Genomic DNA, 15,529 nt, shown 5'->3' on the forward strand with positions numbered 1-15,529 from the left:
AATGTAATCTATCATACCAACATGCTAAAGAAGAAAACTCGTATGATCATATTAGTGATGCAGAAGAGCATATGACAAAATCCACCATTCATTCTATGATTGAAAACTCTCAGCAAACTAGGAAGAGGGGAGAACTTCAACTTGATAACAAACATCTACAAAAAAACCCTGCCGCTAATGTCATACTTAATGATGAGAAACTGAACACTTTACCCTTATGACTGGGAACAAGGCAAGGATATTCCCTCTTACCACTCCTACTCAACACCTTACTGGAAGGCCTATCTAGTGCAATAGATAGGAAAAGGAAATAAAACCTAAACAGATTGAGAAAGAAGAAATAAAACTGTATTTGTTCACAGATGGAATTACTGTTTACATAGAAAGTCCTGAAGAATCAACAAAAAAACTTCTGTGAATACAACAACATCACAGCACACAAGGTTAACAATATATAAATGTGGACTGCTTTCCCACATAACACCAGAAAACAATCAGAATTTGAAATAGAGAATTCCCTGGCGGTCCAGTGGTTAGGACTCCAAGCTTTTACTGCTGAGGGCCCAGGTTCAATCCCTGGGGTTGGGAAACTAACGTGCCGCAAGCAATGCGGTGTGGCAAAAAAAAAAAAAAAAAAAAAGTACCATTTACAATAGCACACACACAAAAATGAAATAATTAGGTATAAATCTAATGATGTACAGGCTCTACATGAGGAAAACTACAAGACTGATGAAAGAAATCAAAGATCTAAATAAATGAGGAGACAGTCCATGTTCACAGACTAGAACACTCAACATTATTAAGATGTCAATTCCTTCCCAACTTGATCTTAGATTTATGTAATCCTAGTCAAAATTCCAGAAAGCTGTTTTATAGATATTAAGATTCTAAGATTTACATGAAAAGACAAAAGACCTAGAATAGCCAACACAATACTGAAGAACAAAGTTGGGGAACTCATACTCTCAACTTAAAAACTTACTGTAAAGCTACAGTAATCAAAACAGAGTGGTTAAAAAAAAAACAAAAAAAACTCCCCAAAAAACAGAGTGGTACTGGCAAAAGAATAGGCAAGTAGATCAATGGGACAGAATACAGAGCTCAGAAATAGACTTCCACAAATACAGTCAACTGATCTCTGGCAAAGGAGCAAAGGCAATTTAATTAAGAATAGTCTTTTCAACAAATGATTATGGAACAATTGGACATCCATGTTCAAAAAAACCCCGAAAACCAAAACCCAAAAAACTTTACACAGACCTTACAACTTTCAAAATAATTATCTCAAAATTGATAATTATAGCCTAAAAGTAAAACACAAAACTATAAAACCACTATGACAAAACATAGGAGAAAATCTAGGTGACCTTGGGTTTGGTGATGAGTCTTTAGCTATTATCCAAAAGCACAATTCATGAAAGAAAAAACTGATGTTGTACTTTATTAAAATTAAAGACTGCTCTTCAAAATGTACCATTTATTAAGTAAATGGCAACATAAGCTACAGACAGGGAGAAAATATTTGCAAAACACACATCTGAAAGAGGACTGGTATCAAAAATATCTAAGGAACTCTTAAAACTCAATCAGAAAACAAACAAGCTAATTAAAATATGGGCAAAGATCTGAACAAATACTTCATCAAAAATGATATGAAGATGGCAAATGAGCATTTGAAAAATGCTCAACACCATATCATTAGGGAACTGCAAATGAAAATAATGAGAAACCACTACACACCTGTTCGAATGGCTAAAATCTAAACACTGACAACACTAAATATTGACGAGGATGTGAAGCAACAGGAACCCTCACTCATTGCTGGTGGGACTGTAAAATGGTACAGCTGCTTTGGAATATTGTTTGGAAGTTTCTTACAAAACTAAACATGGTTTTACCTTATGACTCAGCAATCACACTCCTAGGTTTTTACTCGACTGATTTAAACCTGAGATTCCACACGAGAAGCTGCATTCAAATGTTCACAGCAGCCTTACTCGTAATAGTCAAGAGCTGGAAGCACCAAGATGTCCTTCAGTGGGGAAATGGGTAAACAGACTGTGGCATAGTCACAGGGCAGTAAAAAGAAACAACTTAGGATACATTTAACACATGGAAGAACCTCAAATTATGTTGAGCAAAAGAGCCAGACACAAATAAGTACATACTGTGTGATTCCATTCACACGAAATTCAAGAACAGACAAAACTAATGGGTGTGGGTGGGAGGACACAGGTGTACTTGACTACAAAGGAGCTCCTTCTGAGGTTACAGTAATGTCATGTATCTTTATCTGGATGTTAGCCATGGTTGTATATGTGTGTCAAAATGCACAAAACTGTAAATTTAAGATTTGGGTATTTTACTCTCTGTAATTACATCACAATAAAACTGATTATTTGGAAGGGAAAAGTCAAGATAGTGGTTATTTTAGGGAGAGGTAGAGCGCTGTGATTGGGATAGAGCATTCTGTGGCTAGCAAAGTTCTATTTCTTACTCTGGGGGACCATTTCAAAGTTGTTCTTCTTTTAAGAACTTATAAAGCTATACATTTGTTTCATGTACTTTTCTTTACCTGTGCTGTATTTTACATAAAAAAGTACAAAAACTTAACATCCTTTCAAAGGTGTCCATTTCATCACAGGTTGGGCTGGACTATATATAACCTCTAAATAACTTCTAAACTCTAAAACTGTGTGATTCTATATTATTACTATGATAAAAATCAATGAAAATATTCTAAAGCATTTTCTATTTAATGATCTTTTGAAATACCTAGGTTTAAGAAAATAATATGAAAGATTTTCTAGACCAAGCAGATGGATTAAAACTTTTTCCCCAGGGACTTCCCTGGTGGTCCAGTGGCTAAGACTCCCCACTCCCAGTGCAGGGGGGCCTGGGTTCAATCCCTGGTCAGGGAACTAGATCCCCACGCTGCAACTAAGAGTTTGCATGCTGCAACTAAGACATGACTCAGCCAAATAAATAAATAAATATTAAAAAGAAAAACAAAACAGAAAAACTTTTTCCCCCAGATTTATGTTTCATTTTCTACTGTAAAGAACAGAAACCATAATCGACGTCCTACCTCAAATATATTTCTAATTCTTTCTCATCTTTAAGTATGTGAATGATAGTTTTCTGGACCAAGAGCCACTGGGTGTCTGGACTTCTCAGCACTATCTCCTGGTCATAAATCCCTGGAAAGTACAACCAACATAAAATCACCAATTAAGGTGTGTACTGACATTTATCCATACAAAGAACAGAAACGTACAAAGTAGCTGTGTCTGTAATGACCAAAACCTAACAACCTGAATGTCTTTCTACAGGTGAATGCAGAAACAACTTGTGGAAGGAATATCCATATCCATACGATGGAATGCTTGCTACTCAGCAATAAAAGGCAATGAACTATTGAAACAAGCCACATGAGCAAATCTCAGCATAAATTTCCATTATGCTGAGTAAGAGAAGCCAGACTCCCTCCCTCAAAAAAGAATATACTGTGTGATTTCGTTCAAATGAAATTCCAGAAAACGCAATCTGGAGTGACAGAAAGCAGATTAATCTTTGCCTGGAGATGGGGGGTGGTGAGGCAGGGAGGGGGGAGAGGCAAGAAATCACAAAGAGGCACAAGGAAAATCTGGGGTCTGATATCTTCACTCTCTTGATCGTGGTGATGGTTTCATGGGCATATATGTATGTAAGATCTTATCCGACTGTATACTTTAAGGTGCTTTGTTTTTAAATAATGCTGTACACACATATAATTCATCTCCCCCTCCACCCTCTTCTATCTTCTGATCACATTGTCCTCATAAGGCGAGGGAAAACAGAAAACACCACCGTTCTAACCTGCACTGACAGCAAAGTGTGTACTGACAATCTTCCTTTGACCAGGGTTATCGAAGTTTTGTTTAAACAGAGGTAACAATTCTTTGAGACAGAATAGGTCTATAAAGCAGGACCCAAAGTACCTGGGTCCTGTCCTTCAGAGCCAGCACATCACATATACCTGGGCAATATGCACAGGTGAGAAACGGAGGCAAGGAGCCCTGTGCCAGCACAGGCACTATACTGCACACAGCACTAAACCGGCATCGTCTAGTGCACAGTCAGTAACATCTTCAGGCTGAAACACTCCAGTGAAGCAGCCTTGACTGTTCCGAGGACCTCTTTAGCTTATGCTATGCAGGCCATGTGGCCTAACCGGGGGAAGGCTGGAAGCCTGCTTTGCTTCTCTCTTCCCCAATCCTACAACAGATGAGAGTTTACCATTCCAGTTCGAGGAAGGCTGTCCCAGGAGGGCCATCTCTGGTCCCAAAGACTGGATCACTCGGCATAGACTCCTGTCTCAGATCTGTGCAGGTCAAGGCAAAAAGCAAGGCTGGGCTTCCCACTTGAGCTAGTTCACAGGAAGCAACCTTGTAAAGAAACTCCACTCTCCTGGAAGCTCTACCCCTAATTGTCCTATACCATGACCAATTTCTATCTGCAGTGGGATACAATGTAGTCTCATATTTAAGATAACCAAAAGCCAACAGGCTTCACCATCTGTGACATCTTCAAGATACGAGGGTAAGTGGAACTCTATGTGGAACAACAAAACTTTAACAGAGTAGACTCAACAACGTGAGAGAAACTACAGTAGGGTAAACACTCGAGCGATGTGCAGTACAGCACTGATTAACTTATAAAAAGATGTAAACTGCTTCTGTACAAAAACCTCTTTGAGTCCTTTATTAACGTTTGGAGATGTGTGGTACATACAATCAACAGCATCGCACCAGCTACAGAAGTACAGGTAACCAAGAATGTACTTCAGAACAAAGATCTCAGAGCAACTTACGGTGTTGCCTGCTCCGAACCTCCACAAAAACCCAACTCTGACACACGCAGGACAGACAATATAACAATTTCACTTTGAAATGGTTCTTTAAAAAAATGACAAGAATCGATAGTTCAAACCCTTTAAAGTGAGATGTGGCAGGTCTCTCGGTGCCATGGCACTGCTTTAGAAGGCCAGTGTGGGCATCTGAAGGTCAGAGTAAGGACCGACTGGGGTGAAGGGAAGAGGTTCGATTTTCAGCGTAGAGAGAGAACAGATGGTCTGAGTGGATACTTTCAGTCCAGGCTCAGTATGGGTCCTGCAGGAATCCAGCAGATAAATACAGTTTATCAACTGGAAGGCCGAAAAACGCCAGCCAGTCACTTGTGTCACTGATTCCAACTGGGAGACACTGATGCATCAGGAATCATGGATGACATGGTAAGTCTAAGAGGGAGACGCCTGAAAGAAAGACTGGAGTCCACTGTGTCAGATCAGCTCCGATCCTTCCGTGTCACTGGATGCTATGGGCCCGTCTGCTTTCGAGCATGAGTTAAGGAACGCTGTCTTAATTTCAATGTTCTGCTTTGAAAATAACCAAAGCCCTCCCCCACCCCCAACACCATTCTTCATAAATTCTGTTTCCAAAGTCCTGATTTGGGGTCTAGACTTTTTCCTTTCGCTTCAATTTTGACACCTTCTTGACAGTCCCATTCTTATTTAGAAGCTTCAGGACACGATCTTTGTGATCTAAAACCTTAAGCATGGAGTCTCTGGCCTCACTGATTTGATCCATCACAAGTTTACACCTCTGCATATTCCCCTGAAACAAAAGACATCACATCGTCAGTAAGTAATCTTCGGAACAATGTGGCTTTTAAAGAACTTCCCACCTTTGGATTGAGCCATTTTGAGGCTTTCACACAGAAAAAATGTTTCAGTGTTTCTTGAAAATGCAGGCTGAAGTAACAGGTTTTTACTAAAGACATTAGTGGACGAGAGAGGGAAAGGGAGAAGGAAGGAGAGGGAAAGGACTCCTTCAAACCTGTATTAGTTCATTTATTCGGTGTAAATCATCATCAGTTGCTGCTTTTTTCTTTGGGATGATCCCTTCTTGTAGGTTGGTGAGTCTTTCATAAACATCGTGTTCTAGATTTGTCTGCAACAAACAAGAGGGAGGGCGTCATGACCTCGGAGATACTTCTGTCAAACTCAGGCAAACAACCCACCCTGAATCACCTGTGTAAACTGGTATCGGATCTGTTTGGGTGATAAAATCATTTCTCCCAATGACTAAGATGCAGCAAAGAAAATTGATCAACAATTTACATTACAATTTGCCATAATTCAGAGTCCATCTTCCAGGATAACTTTTGTTTTTAAATTAATTTATTTATTTTTGGCTGCATTGGGTCTTCGTTGCTGCACACGGGCTTTCTCTAGTTGCAGTGAGTGGGTGCTACTCTTTGCTGGGTGCGTGGGCTCTAGGCACTCAGGCTTCAGTAGTTGTGGCTCACTGGCTCTAGAGCGCAGGCTCAGGAGTTGTGGCGCACAGGCTTAGCTGCTCCGCGGCATGTGGGATCTCCCCGGACCAGGGCTCGAACTCGTGTCCCCTGCATTGGCAGGTGGATTCCCAACCACTGTGCCACCAGGGGAGCCCCCAGGATAACTTATTTATTTATTTGTTTGTTTGTTTGGTCGCACCACACGGCATGTAGGATCTTAGCTCCTCGACCAGGGATCAAACCCGTGCCCCCTGCAGTGGAAGTGCAGAGTTTTAACCACTGGACCGCCAGGGAAGTCCAAGGATAACTTTTAAATTCTGCCAGGAATTCACAATCCCTCTGAAAAACAAGTCTGTAAGTTTCAGAGAAATATGCTTTTATGCTACATAAAAAAACTAGCCATGGCACTACTTTAAAAACAATACTCATAAAAGACAATGTTCTTCAGATCACTGCTACTCCAAAGATGGAAAGACTTTGTGAGGTTTTTTTTTTATTTTTATATTTTGCGGTACGTGGGCCTCTCACTGTTGTGGCCTCTCCCGTTGCGGAGCACAGGCTCCGGACGCGCAGGCTCAGCGGCCATGGCTCACGGGCCCAGCCGCTCCGCGGCATGTGGGATCTTCCTGGACCAGGGCATGAACCTGTGTCCCCTGCATCGGCAGGCGGACTCTCAACCACTGCGCCACCAGGGAAGCCCGAGGTTATTATTTTGATCACCTCCTCTTTACCTTGTTGAAGGAAGGATTCCCGCCTAGGGTTAGGGAAAGGGCTGAACACCTAACACATTGGACAGAAGAGATCAACAGCAGTTTACTAGTCAGTATACTCACAGCCCAGGGGAAGAGGACACCGCACACCACGCACGGCCACATGGGGGCTGCACTCCATGACAAGCAGGGAACGGAGTGAAGGAGTAGGGGCTGTAGGAGGCAGGCACTGCAGTATCAAGAGGGAGCGGTGCCCCCTGGTGCTCCCGGGAGGATGTCACCGGCTTATCTGAGTATCGCAAGCTGGCAGAGAACTGAAGCCCACTATTCAGGAAGAAGTGGGAACTGTGCCTGGTCCCCACGACAAGGAGCAGCGTGAGGAGGAGGAGCTTACACAGCTGGGTCATCTGACGCCCCCTCTTTTTCAGATGTCACGGCAACAGGTAACACTGAACCTTAACTGTACATCTTACAAACTTAAGTTGTTCAGTATATTTCACTTATGGGGACCAAAACTAAGATATATTTAGATTACAATTACATCCATCCACAGAATAGGTAACAGTAATTATAATATCACACAGCACACATAAAAATTCTACCATGACCCACGTTAACTGGGAACGCTTCGGAATCACTCTAAAGAAAATGTTCTATGAACTCAGACGTCTCCAGCATCCATCCTTCTTTTCAGCAGGATGTAACAACTGCTAGAGCGCCACCTACCAGCTGCAGCAACTGGGCAGCACAGAGGTGAACCTTCCAGCCTTGGGCACGACAGGATACTCCTTTCTGATTAGCTATTTCCTGCAGCATAGCTTTCTTCTCCTCTGGAACCATAAAAAAAAAAAAAAAAAGTATATTTCAATTTTTATAGAGCTAAAGTCATTTGTGTTCAAGCCACTACTTTATTAAGAACTTTACTTAAATATCTTTAAGTCACTGAAAATACAAGTCACAACATGAATAAAAGCTCTTTTTGTCCACACCAGAAGAATTCTTTAAAGACCTACTGTGCTAATCTAGTGAGTTCAAAAGAGAGTAATTTAGTACTCTAAACTCTTAAATGAAGGAAATGGTCTTTAGTGGGTTGGAGCCTTGCTCATGTGTGAAGCTTGCCAGCTGTGGAGAGTTTGGGCATGAAGCTTAGAAGCTCCGTGGTGTTATCTAGATCTTGGAGAAGCCACAGGGCTCCAACCTGAGTCACATTTAAATGTAGGTAGAAAAGTCCAGTAACCAGCACTGTAGTAAAATAAATATGAATTGTATCATTTGGACTGGGGAAAGAAACTAGGATTGAGGGGGACCTGTCAAAGGTGAGTTTAGCTGTATCTGTGAAGTTTTAATATCACTGTTTAACTAGGACTTAAAATGTAATTACATAGTACATGGATAATTAAAAAACATTTTTTTAATTAAAAAACTTATTTTATTATTTTAAAAATTAATCTTGAAAAAACCTTACCTATATGTTTGTCAAAACTGATACAGTATACAATGCCAAGACCAAACTGGACCGTAAATGATGAACTTTGGGTGATACTTGTATGTCAGTTTAGGTTCAGCAGATGCAACAAATGCACCACTCTGTGGTGGTGTTGACGGTAGGGGAGGCTGTGCGTGTTCGGGAGGGGGTGGGGGTGGGACATGGAATATCTCTTTTGATATGGTTATGAACCTAAAACTGACGAACTTTACTTCTCAGAGCAATTAAAAAAAACCTCTGTCTACTAGACAAATATTAGCATGAATGGGATGAAAGAATTTTAACCTTTTTGAGAGAACTGTAGATTCACATACAATTGTAAGGAATAATACAGGGAGATCCCGTGTACTTTTTTTTTTCACATCTTTATTGGATTATAATTGCTTTACAATGTTGTGGATCCTGTGTACTCTTTATCCACTTTCCCCCAGTGGTAAGATCTTGCAAAACTACAGTCAATATCACAACCACGACACTGACAGAGTCCACTGACCCTATTCAGATTTCACCAGTTTTAGATGGATGTGTATATTTCATTACGAGCATTAAAAAACACTTTTTAGTTTCACAGAAGTTGCAAAGATAGTCTAGAGATATATCTGGTAAGGGACCTGTATCTAAAACATAGGAAGAATTCTCACTACTCAGTGATAAAAAGACAAAACAATTAAAAAGGGCAAAGGATCCCAAAAGACATTTCTTCCAAAAAACATATACAAATGGCCAACATCACATGAAGATATTCAACATCATTAGGCATTAGGGAAATGTAAGTCAAAACCACAGTGAAGTACCACTTCCGACCCATTAGGATGCTGTAATAAAAAAAAGAGTAAGTGCTGGTGAGGATATGGAGAAATCCGAAGTATCCTCATGCCCTGCCGGTGGGAAAAATGTATTTACTTTGGAAAACGGTCTGGGAGTTGCTAGAATGTTAACTATAGCTAGCAAATAACCCAGAAATTCTATTCCTACGTATATGTCCAAGAGAAATGAAAACAGATGTTCCCACAAAAATGTAGACACATGGGGCTTCCCTGGTGGTGCAGTGGTTAAGAATCCACCTGCCAATGCAGGGGACACAGGTTTGAGCCCTGGTCCGGGAAGATCCCACATGCTGCGAAGCAACTAAGCCTGTGCGCCACAACTGCTGAGCCTGCGCTCTAGAGCCCACGAGCCACAACTACTGAAGCCTGCACGCCTAGAGCCCGTGCTCCACAACGAGAGGAGCCACCACAATGAGAAGCCCGCGCATCGCAACAAAGAGTAGCCCCTGCTCGCTGCAACTAGAGGAAGCCCACGCGCAGCAATGAAGACCCCACGCAGCCAAAAATAAATAAAATAAATTTATAAAAACAATGCAGACACAAATGATCACAGCACCATTATTCATAATAATCAAAAAGTGGAAACAACCGAAATGCCCATCAAGTGATGAATGGATAAATAAAATGTGGTATATATCCATAAAATAGAAGATTATTCGGCAGGAAAATGGAATGAAGTACTCATACATGCTACATGGCTGAACCTTGAAAACATTATACACTAAGTGGAATAAGCCTGTCACAGAAGACTGTATAATATATGATTCCGTTCATAGGAAATGTCCAGCACTGGAAATCTACAGAGATGGAAAGCAGATCAGAGGTTGCCTAGGGCTGGGGGTATAGGGAGGAGTGCAGATGGCAGGACTGGGGAGGATGGCTAAGGGTCGTGGAGTCTCTTATTGGGGTAATGAAAATGTTTTAAAACTCACCGTAGTGATGGACACGCAACTGTGAACATACTAAAAATCACTGAATTGTACATGTTAACAGATGAATTGTATGCTACATGTATTATAGTGCAATAAAGCTATTACTGGGGAAAAAAGACAGTAAAGAGAGGTCAGGTATTTCTCCTTCACCACTGTCTACATCTTAATAACTGTAGTACAGTATCGCACCCAGGAAACCGCCACTGATGTAAAGTGAGTACACGCTATTCATCAGTTTAGACTGACGTGACTGCCACCGCAATCGAGATTCAGAACTATTGCATCACCAGACATCTCTCCTGTGCCACACCTTTATGGTCACACCACCCCTGCCCCATGATTAACCCCCAAATCCACTCATTTGTTCTCTATCTCTATAATTTTGTCACTTAGAGACTGCTATATAGATAGAATCACGTGATATGTCTTCTTTTTTTTCTTTTTGGTATGTGTCCTCCTAAGATTAGCTGTTTCCACTAAGCATCAGCACAATGCCCCTGAGATCCATCTAGGCTATTACATGATCAATAGTTCTTTCCTTTCCATTCCTGAGTAGTATTCAATGGCACTATAGTTTGTTTAACCGTTTGACGTCATTTGTGTTGTTTCCAGATTTTGGCTATTACCAAAAAGTTGCTATGAACGCCTGTGTACGGATTTTTCTGTGAACACAGGTTTCCATTTTTCTGGGATAAACGCCCAGGAGTGCAACTGTTGGGTCATATGGTAAGTGTATGTTTGGTTTTTATAAAACTGCTAAACTTATTTTTTTCCAGAGTAGCTCAGCAATGTGTAAGAGACAACTGACTTGTGACATGACAGTGTTCTTCTAAGCTGCTTCCCCAGTGAAACTGGGGAAAATTTTTAAATAACACTTTAAACCTCTGGGGAAGGTCCTAAGGGCAAAGAGCAAAGCAGAAACATCTACTCAAGCAAATCTACGAAAATGTGGAAAGAACAGGAAGTCTGTGGTATTTAAACCAAGACCGCTCCCTCTCTCCTCTCTCCAGTTGAGAGGCGGTGACTCCATCCCAGATTGCTGCATCCCAGCCCACAGAGCCCCCTCTCCGCCAGCCGCTAGGGAGATGGCTGTCCTCCAAGGAGAAGCGAGACATTTCTCATCCTGCTCCATGCTCCCTGCTGCTGAGGCCAAGTCCCGGGCGAGTCGAACTGACGTGGGGGCTCCCTTCTTTTTGCTCAACCCCACTTGTGGGATGGAGACTGTACCTTAGGCAAGGCGTGCTGAGAACACTGGGGCCCCAGGAGCCCTTCTCCTGGCTTGTTAAATGGTGGCGTCACATTAGGAGAGGCAAACCAAGCGGACATACCCCAGGCTACTCACTCCTCTTCCCCTACCCTGAGTGCTCACCTCCTAGAGCAAGGTGTTACTCGGAGAAAAGGCTGTCACTGTCCCACTCCCACCTCCAGAGCCCTAGGCTCAGAGATTCTGCCTGGAGGGAGAAACAGGCCATAGCACAGGAAGCTTCTAATCTCTTCCCAAAGGAGGTGGCTCCATTTTCAACAGAGTACGCAAGTTCATATGCTCCCCAAAGCAGCGGAGAGTGCAGTCAAAGTGGGAGGAAACGGACAGACCCAGTGAAAGGCGCGGCCTAGGCTGTGGGCTGACCAGTTTTCAGGAGAGAACAAAGAGTAAGACAGCTGGCAGGAGCTCTCCTGGGGGCAGAACAAACATCAAACACTGACCTCAGAAACCATTCTGGCAAGGAGCTACAATATGACTGGATTAGTTTGCAGAGGAATTTGTGTTTAAGGTCAAATTCCAGTACTGTGTTCTAGGAAATCAAATGGCAAGCAAGTAGTGGGGTTTATCAGCTGGATGTAGTCAGGGAAACAGTGGGGGAGAACCGTACTAATGCCACTGTCTTCCCAGGTGACTGTGGGCATCCAAAGCTGTGCCTCCCCAAGGAGTAACGTCAGAGGCTTCTTAACACTTGGTGGTGTTGGCGGGGTGCAGGTGATTAGACTTCACTAAAAGAATCCAGCCAGTCGATAAACAGATAAACAAGCAAACAGCAAATAACTACAGTGGGTCTTGGAAGAGATGGGGAGATCAGTGCCAGGAGTTGCTACAATATAGTATCTAAAATGTCCAGTTTCTAACAAAAATTATGAGGCATGCAAAGAAACAGGAAAGTATGACCCATACACAGGGAAAAAGAAACAGGCACCAGAAACTGCTTGAGAGAGTGACCAGATGTCAGATTTATCAGAAAAAGATTTCAAAGTAGCTGTTATGAATAAATTCACAGAATGAAAAGCATGAGTGAAGAAGTAAAAGAAGGTATGATGATCATGTCACATTAAATAGAGAAAATCAGTAGAGAGATAGAAATTACTTTTTAAGAAAAGAACCAAATGGAAATTCTGGAGTTAAAAAGTACAGTAAACAAAATGTTAAAAATCTACTAGAGGGGCTCAACAGTAGATCTGAACTGGTACAAGAGAATTAGTAGAGTTGAAGACAGACCAACAGCACTGAAGAACTGAAGGGAGAAAGAAATGAAGAAGAATGAACAGGGCCTCAAAGAAACATGAAACACCACTAAGAGCACCAAAACATGTATAAAGGAGTACCAAAAGGAAAAGAGAGAAAGGAGGAGAAATATTCAAAAAAAAAATGGCTGAAGACTTCTCACATTTACTGAAAACCAATAAACTATATATCCAGGAAGCTCAAGGAACCCTAAGTATGATAAATGCAAAGATACAAATAGACATATTATAGTATTATAAAAATGTTGAAAGTCGAAGTTGAGAAAATCTTCAAAGGAGCAAGACAAAACATGATGCATCACTTACAAGATAACCCCAATAAAATCAGCAGCTGACTTCTCTAGAGAAACAATGGAGGCTAGAAAGCAGTGGGGTAACACTCAAAATGCTCAAAGGAATGTATGAGAGATCTAGCTTCTCTACATCCCCACCTGGCATTATCAGTATTTTTAACTTCAGTTATTTTGGCTGTGCTGCGTGGCTTGTGGGATCTTAGTTCCCTGACCAGGGATTGAACCCTGGTCCCCGGCAGTGAAAGCGCCAAGCCCTAACCACTGGACTGCCAGGGAATTCCCTAATTTCAGTTATTTTGGTAGGCATCTCAATTTAAGTTCCTCTAATGGCTAGGGATAAACGCTTTTTAAAAATTAAATTTTACTGCTTTCTGTTCCAGAATCCAGTCAAGATACCACAGTACATTTACTTGTCGTGTCTCCTGAGACTCCTTCTGGCTTGATGGCTTCTCAGACTTCCCTTGCTTCTGATGACCTTGACAGTTTTAAAGAGTACTGGTTAACTATTTTGTAGGATGACCTTCTAGTTAGATTTGTCTGTTGTTTTTGTTAGGATTAGATAGTGGTTATAGATTCTTGAGAGGAGACATAGAGAAGTACCATTGTCATCACTGCCTGAGAAGGGTACGTATTATTACATGATTCATTACTATTGAAATTGACTTTGATCACCTGGCTGAGGTGATGTTTGTCACATGTCTCCACTGTAAAGAGAGAGAGATACCCTCTTCCACACAGCACAGTTTGGAACAAAGTCTCTACATAGCCCACACTTAAGGACCAGGATTTATACTCCCTTGGACATCTTCTCAGGTGCTTGCCATCCATGTATCTTCTTTGGTGAAATGTCTCTTTATGCCTTTGTCCATTTTCTAACTGGATTATTGTTTTTATTTACTGTTAAGTACTGAGAGTTCCTAATATATAATCCTAGACATGAGTCCTTTAGTAGAGATGTAGTTTGCTAATATTCCCTCCCAGTCTATAGCTTGTCTTTTCATCCTCCTAATAGGGTCTTTCACAGATAAAAAAACGTTTTATGAAGTCCAATTTATTGTTTTTCTTTTAGAGATGGTGTTTTTGATGTTATGTCTAAGAATTGTTCACCATGCCCTAGGTTTTGAAGACCTTCTCCTAGGTTTTTTTCCTAAAAGTTTTATAGTTTTACATTTAAATCTATTATCCATTTTGAGTTAATTTTTGCATGAAGTGTGAGGATTAGGTTGAGGTCCCCCCTGCCCCCACCAAACATATGGATGTCCAGCATTATCTGTTAAAGAGACTCTCCTTCCTCCATTGAATTCCTTTTGCACTTTGGTCAAAAATCAGTTGGCCATATTTGTGTGAGTCTATTTCTGCATTTTTTATTCCATTCCTGTCATCAATACGTCTATCCTTCTGCAAACACCATGCTGTTTTGAGTAGTGAAGCTAAAGAAGATTTGGTAAGAAGATTTCTGTTGTTTTTCAAGATTATTTTACCTATTCTAGTCCCTGTGCCTCTCCACATAATGTTTAGAACAAGCTTTACTAAGTTTACAAAAACCTCTGTGATTTTGGTAGAAATTGCAGTAAATGTATTGGTCAATCTAGGGAGAACTGACATCTTTGAGTTTTTCTAATCATGAGTGCTGTATGTCTCTTTATTTAGATCTTCTTTCATCAGCATTTTCCAGCTTTCAGCAAACACGTCCTGTACATGTTTTGCTAGATTTGTACCTGAGTATATCACTTTGGGGGGAATAATTGTAAATGGCATTATGCTTTCAATATGTTTCCACAACATTCCAGGTATCTAAAATTATAATTGATTTTTTTCATGTTGATATTGTAGCCTGTGACCTTGTTGAACTTATTTACTAGTTTCAGGGGTTTTTAGTAGAATCCTTGAGATTTTCTATGTAGACAATGATGTCATTTGCAAATAGTTTTATTTATTCCTTTCCAACCTGTATAGCCTTCTATCTCTTTTTTCCTTACTTTATGATGTGACTAGAACTTCCAGTTCTATCCTAAGTTAAGAGTGGTGACAGAAGACAGTCTTATCCTTTTGCTAATCTCAGGTAGAAAGCATTCAGTCTTTACCATTAAGTATAATGTTAGCTCTAGTTTTTCTGTAGACTTTTTATCAAGTTGAGGAAGTCTTCCTCCTTCTCTATTTTTGAGTTTTTATCATGAAAACGTTTTGAATTTTGTCAAACAAATTTTCTGCATTAATTGATATGATCATGTGATTTTTCTTTAGCTTCTGTTGTGGGTTGAATTGTGTCCCTCCAAAAGATGTTTAAGTTCTCACCCTTGGTACTTGTGAACGTGATCTTATTTGGAAGAGGGTCTTTGCAGATGTAATCAAGTTAAGAAGTCATACTGAATTAGGGTGGTCCTAAATCCAAAGAGTCAAGAAACACAGAGAGGAATGCTCTGTTGGA

General features: G+C 40.9%; 1 protein-coding gene across 6 annotated transcripts in view; it reads right to left on the reverse strand.

Annotated features, from left to right (window-relative positions):
* Window positions 1–4,578: 4,578 nt before the first annotated feature.
* The window catches only part of SAP130 (Sin3A associated protein 130), a 75,615-nt gene continuing 64,664 nt past the window's right edge, over window positions 4,579–15,529 (reverse strand). For 4 of the 6 annotated variants that reach the window (XM_060017001.1, XM_060016999.1, XM_060017004.1 and 1 more), the window contains exons 19-21: window positions 7,776–7,879; window positions 5,880–5,993; window positions 4,579–5,657 (exon numbers count right to left, since the gene is read on the reverse strand). In XM_060017001.1, coding sequence (XP_059872984.1) covers window positions 5,499–5,657; window positions 5,880–5,993; window positions 7,776–7,879 — 377 coding nt within the window. In that variant the 3' untranslated portion in view covers window positions 4,579–5,498. The remainder of the gene's footprint in view (window positions 5,658–5,879; window positions 5,994–7,775; window positions 7,880–15,529) is intronic. The other 2 variants (XM_060017002.1, XM_060017003.1) reach the window with 2 other exon arrangements.

This window comes from Delphinus delphis, chromosome 7 (assembly GCF_949987515.2).
Source record: "Delphinus delphis chromosome 7, mDelDel1.2, whole genome shotgun sequence".
Classification (NCBI taxonomy): domain Eukaryota; kingdom Metazoa; phylum Chordata; class Mammalia; order Artiodactyla; family Delphinidae; genus Delphinus; species Delphinus delphis.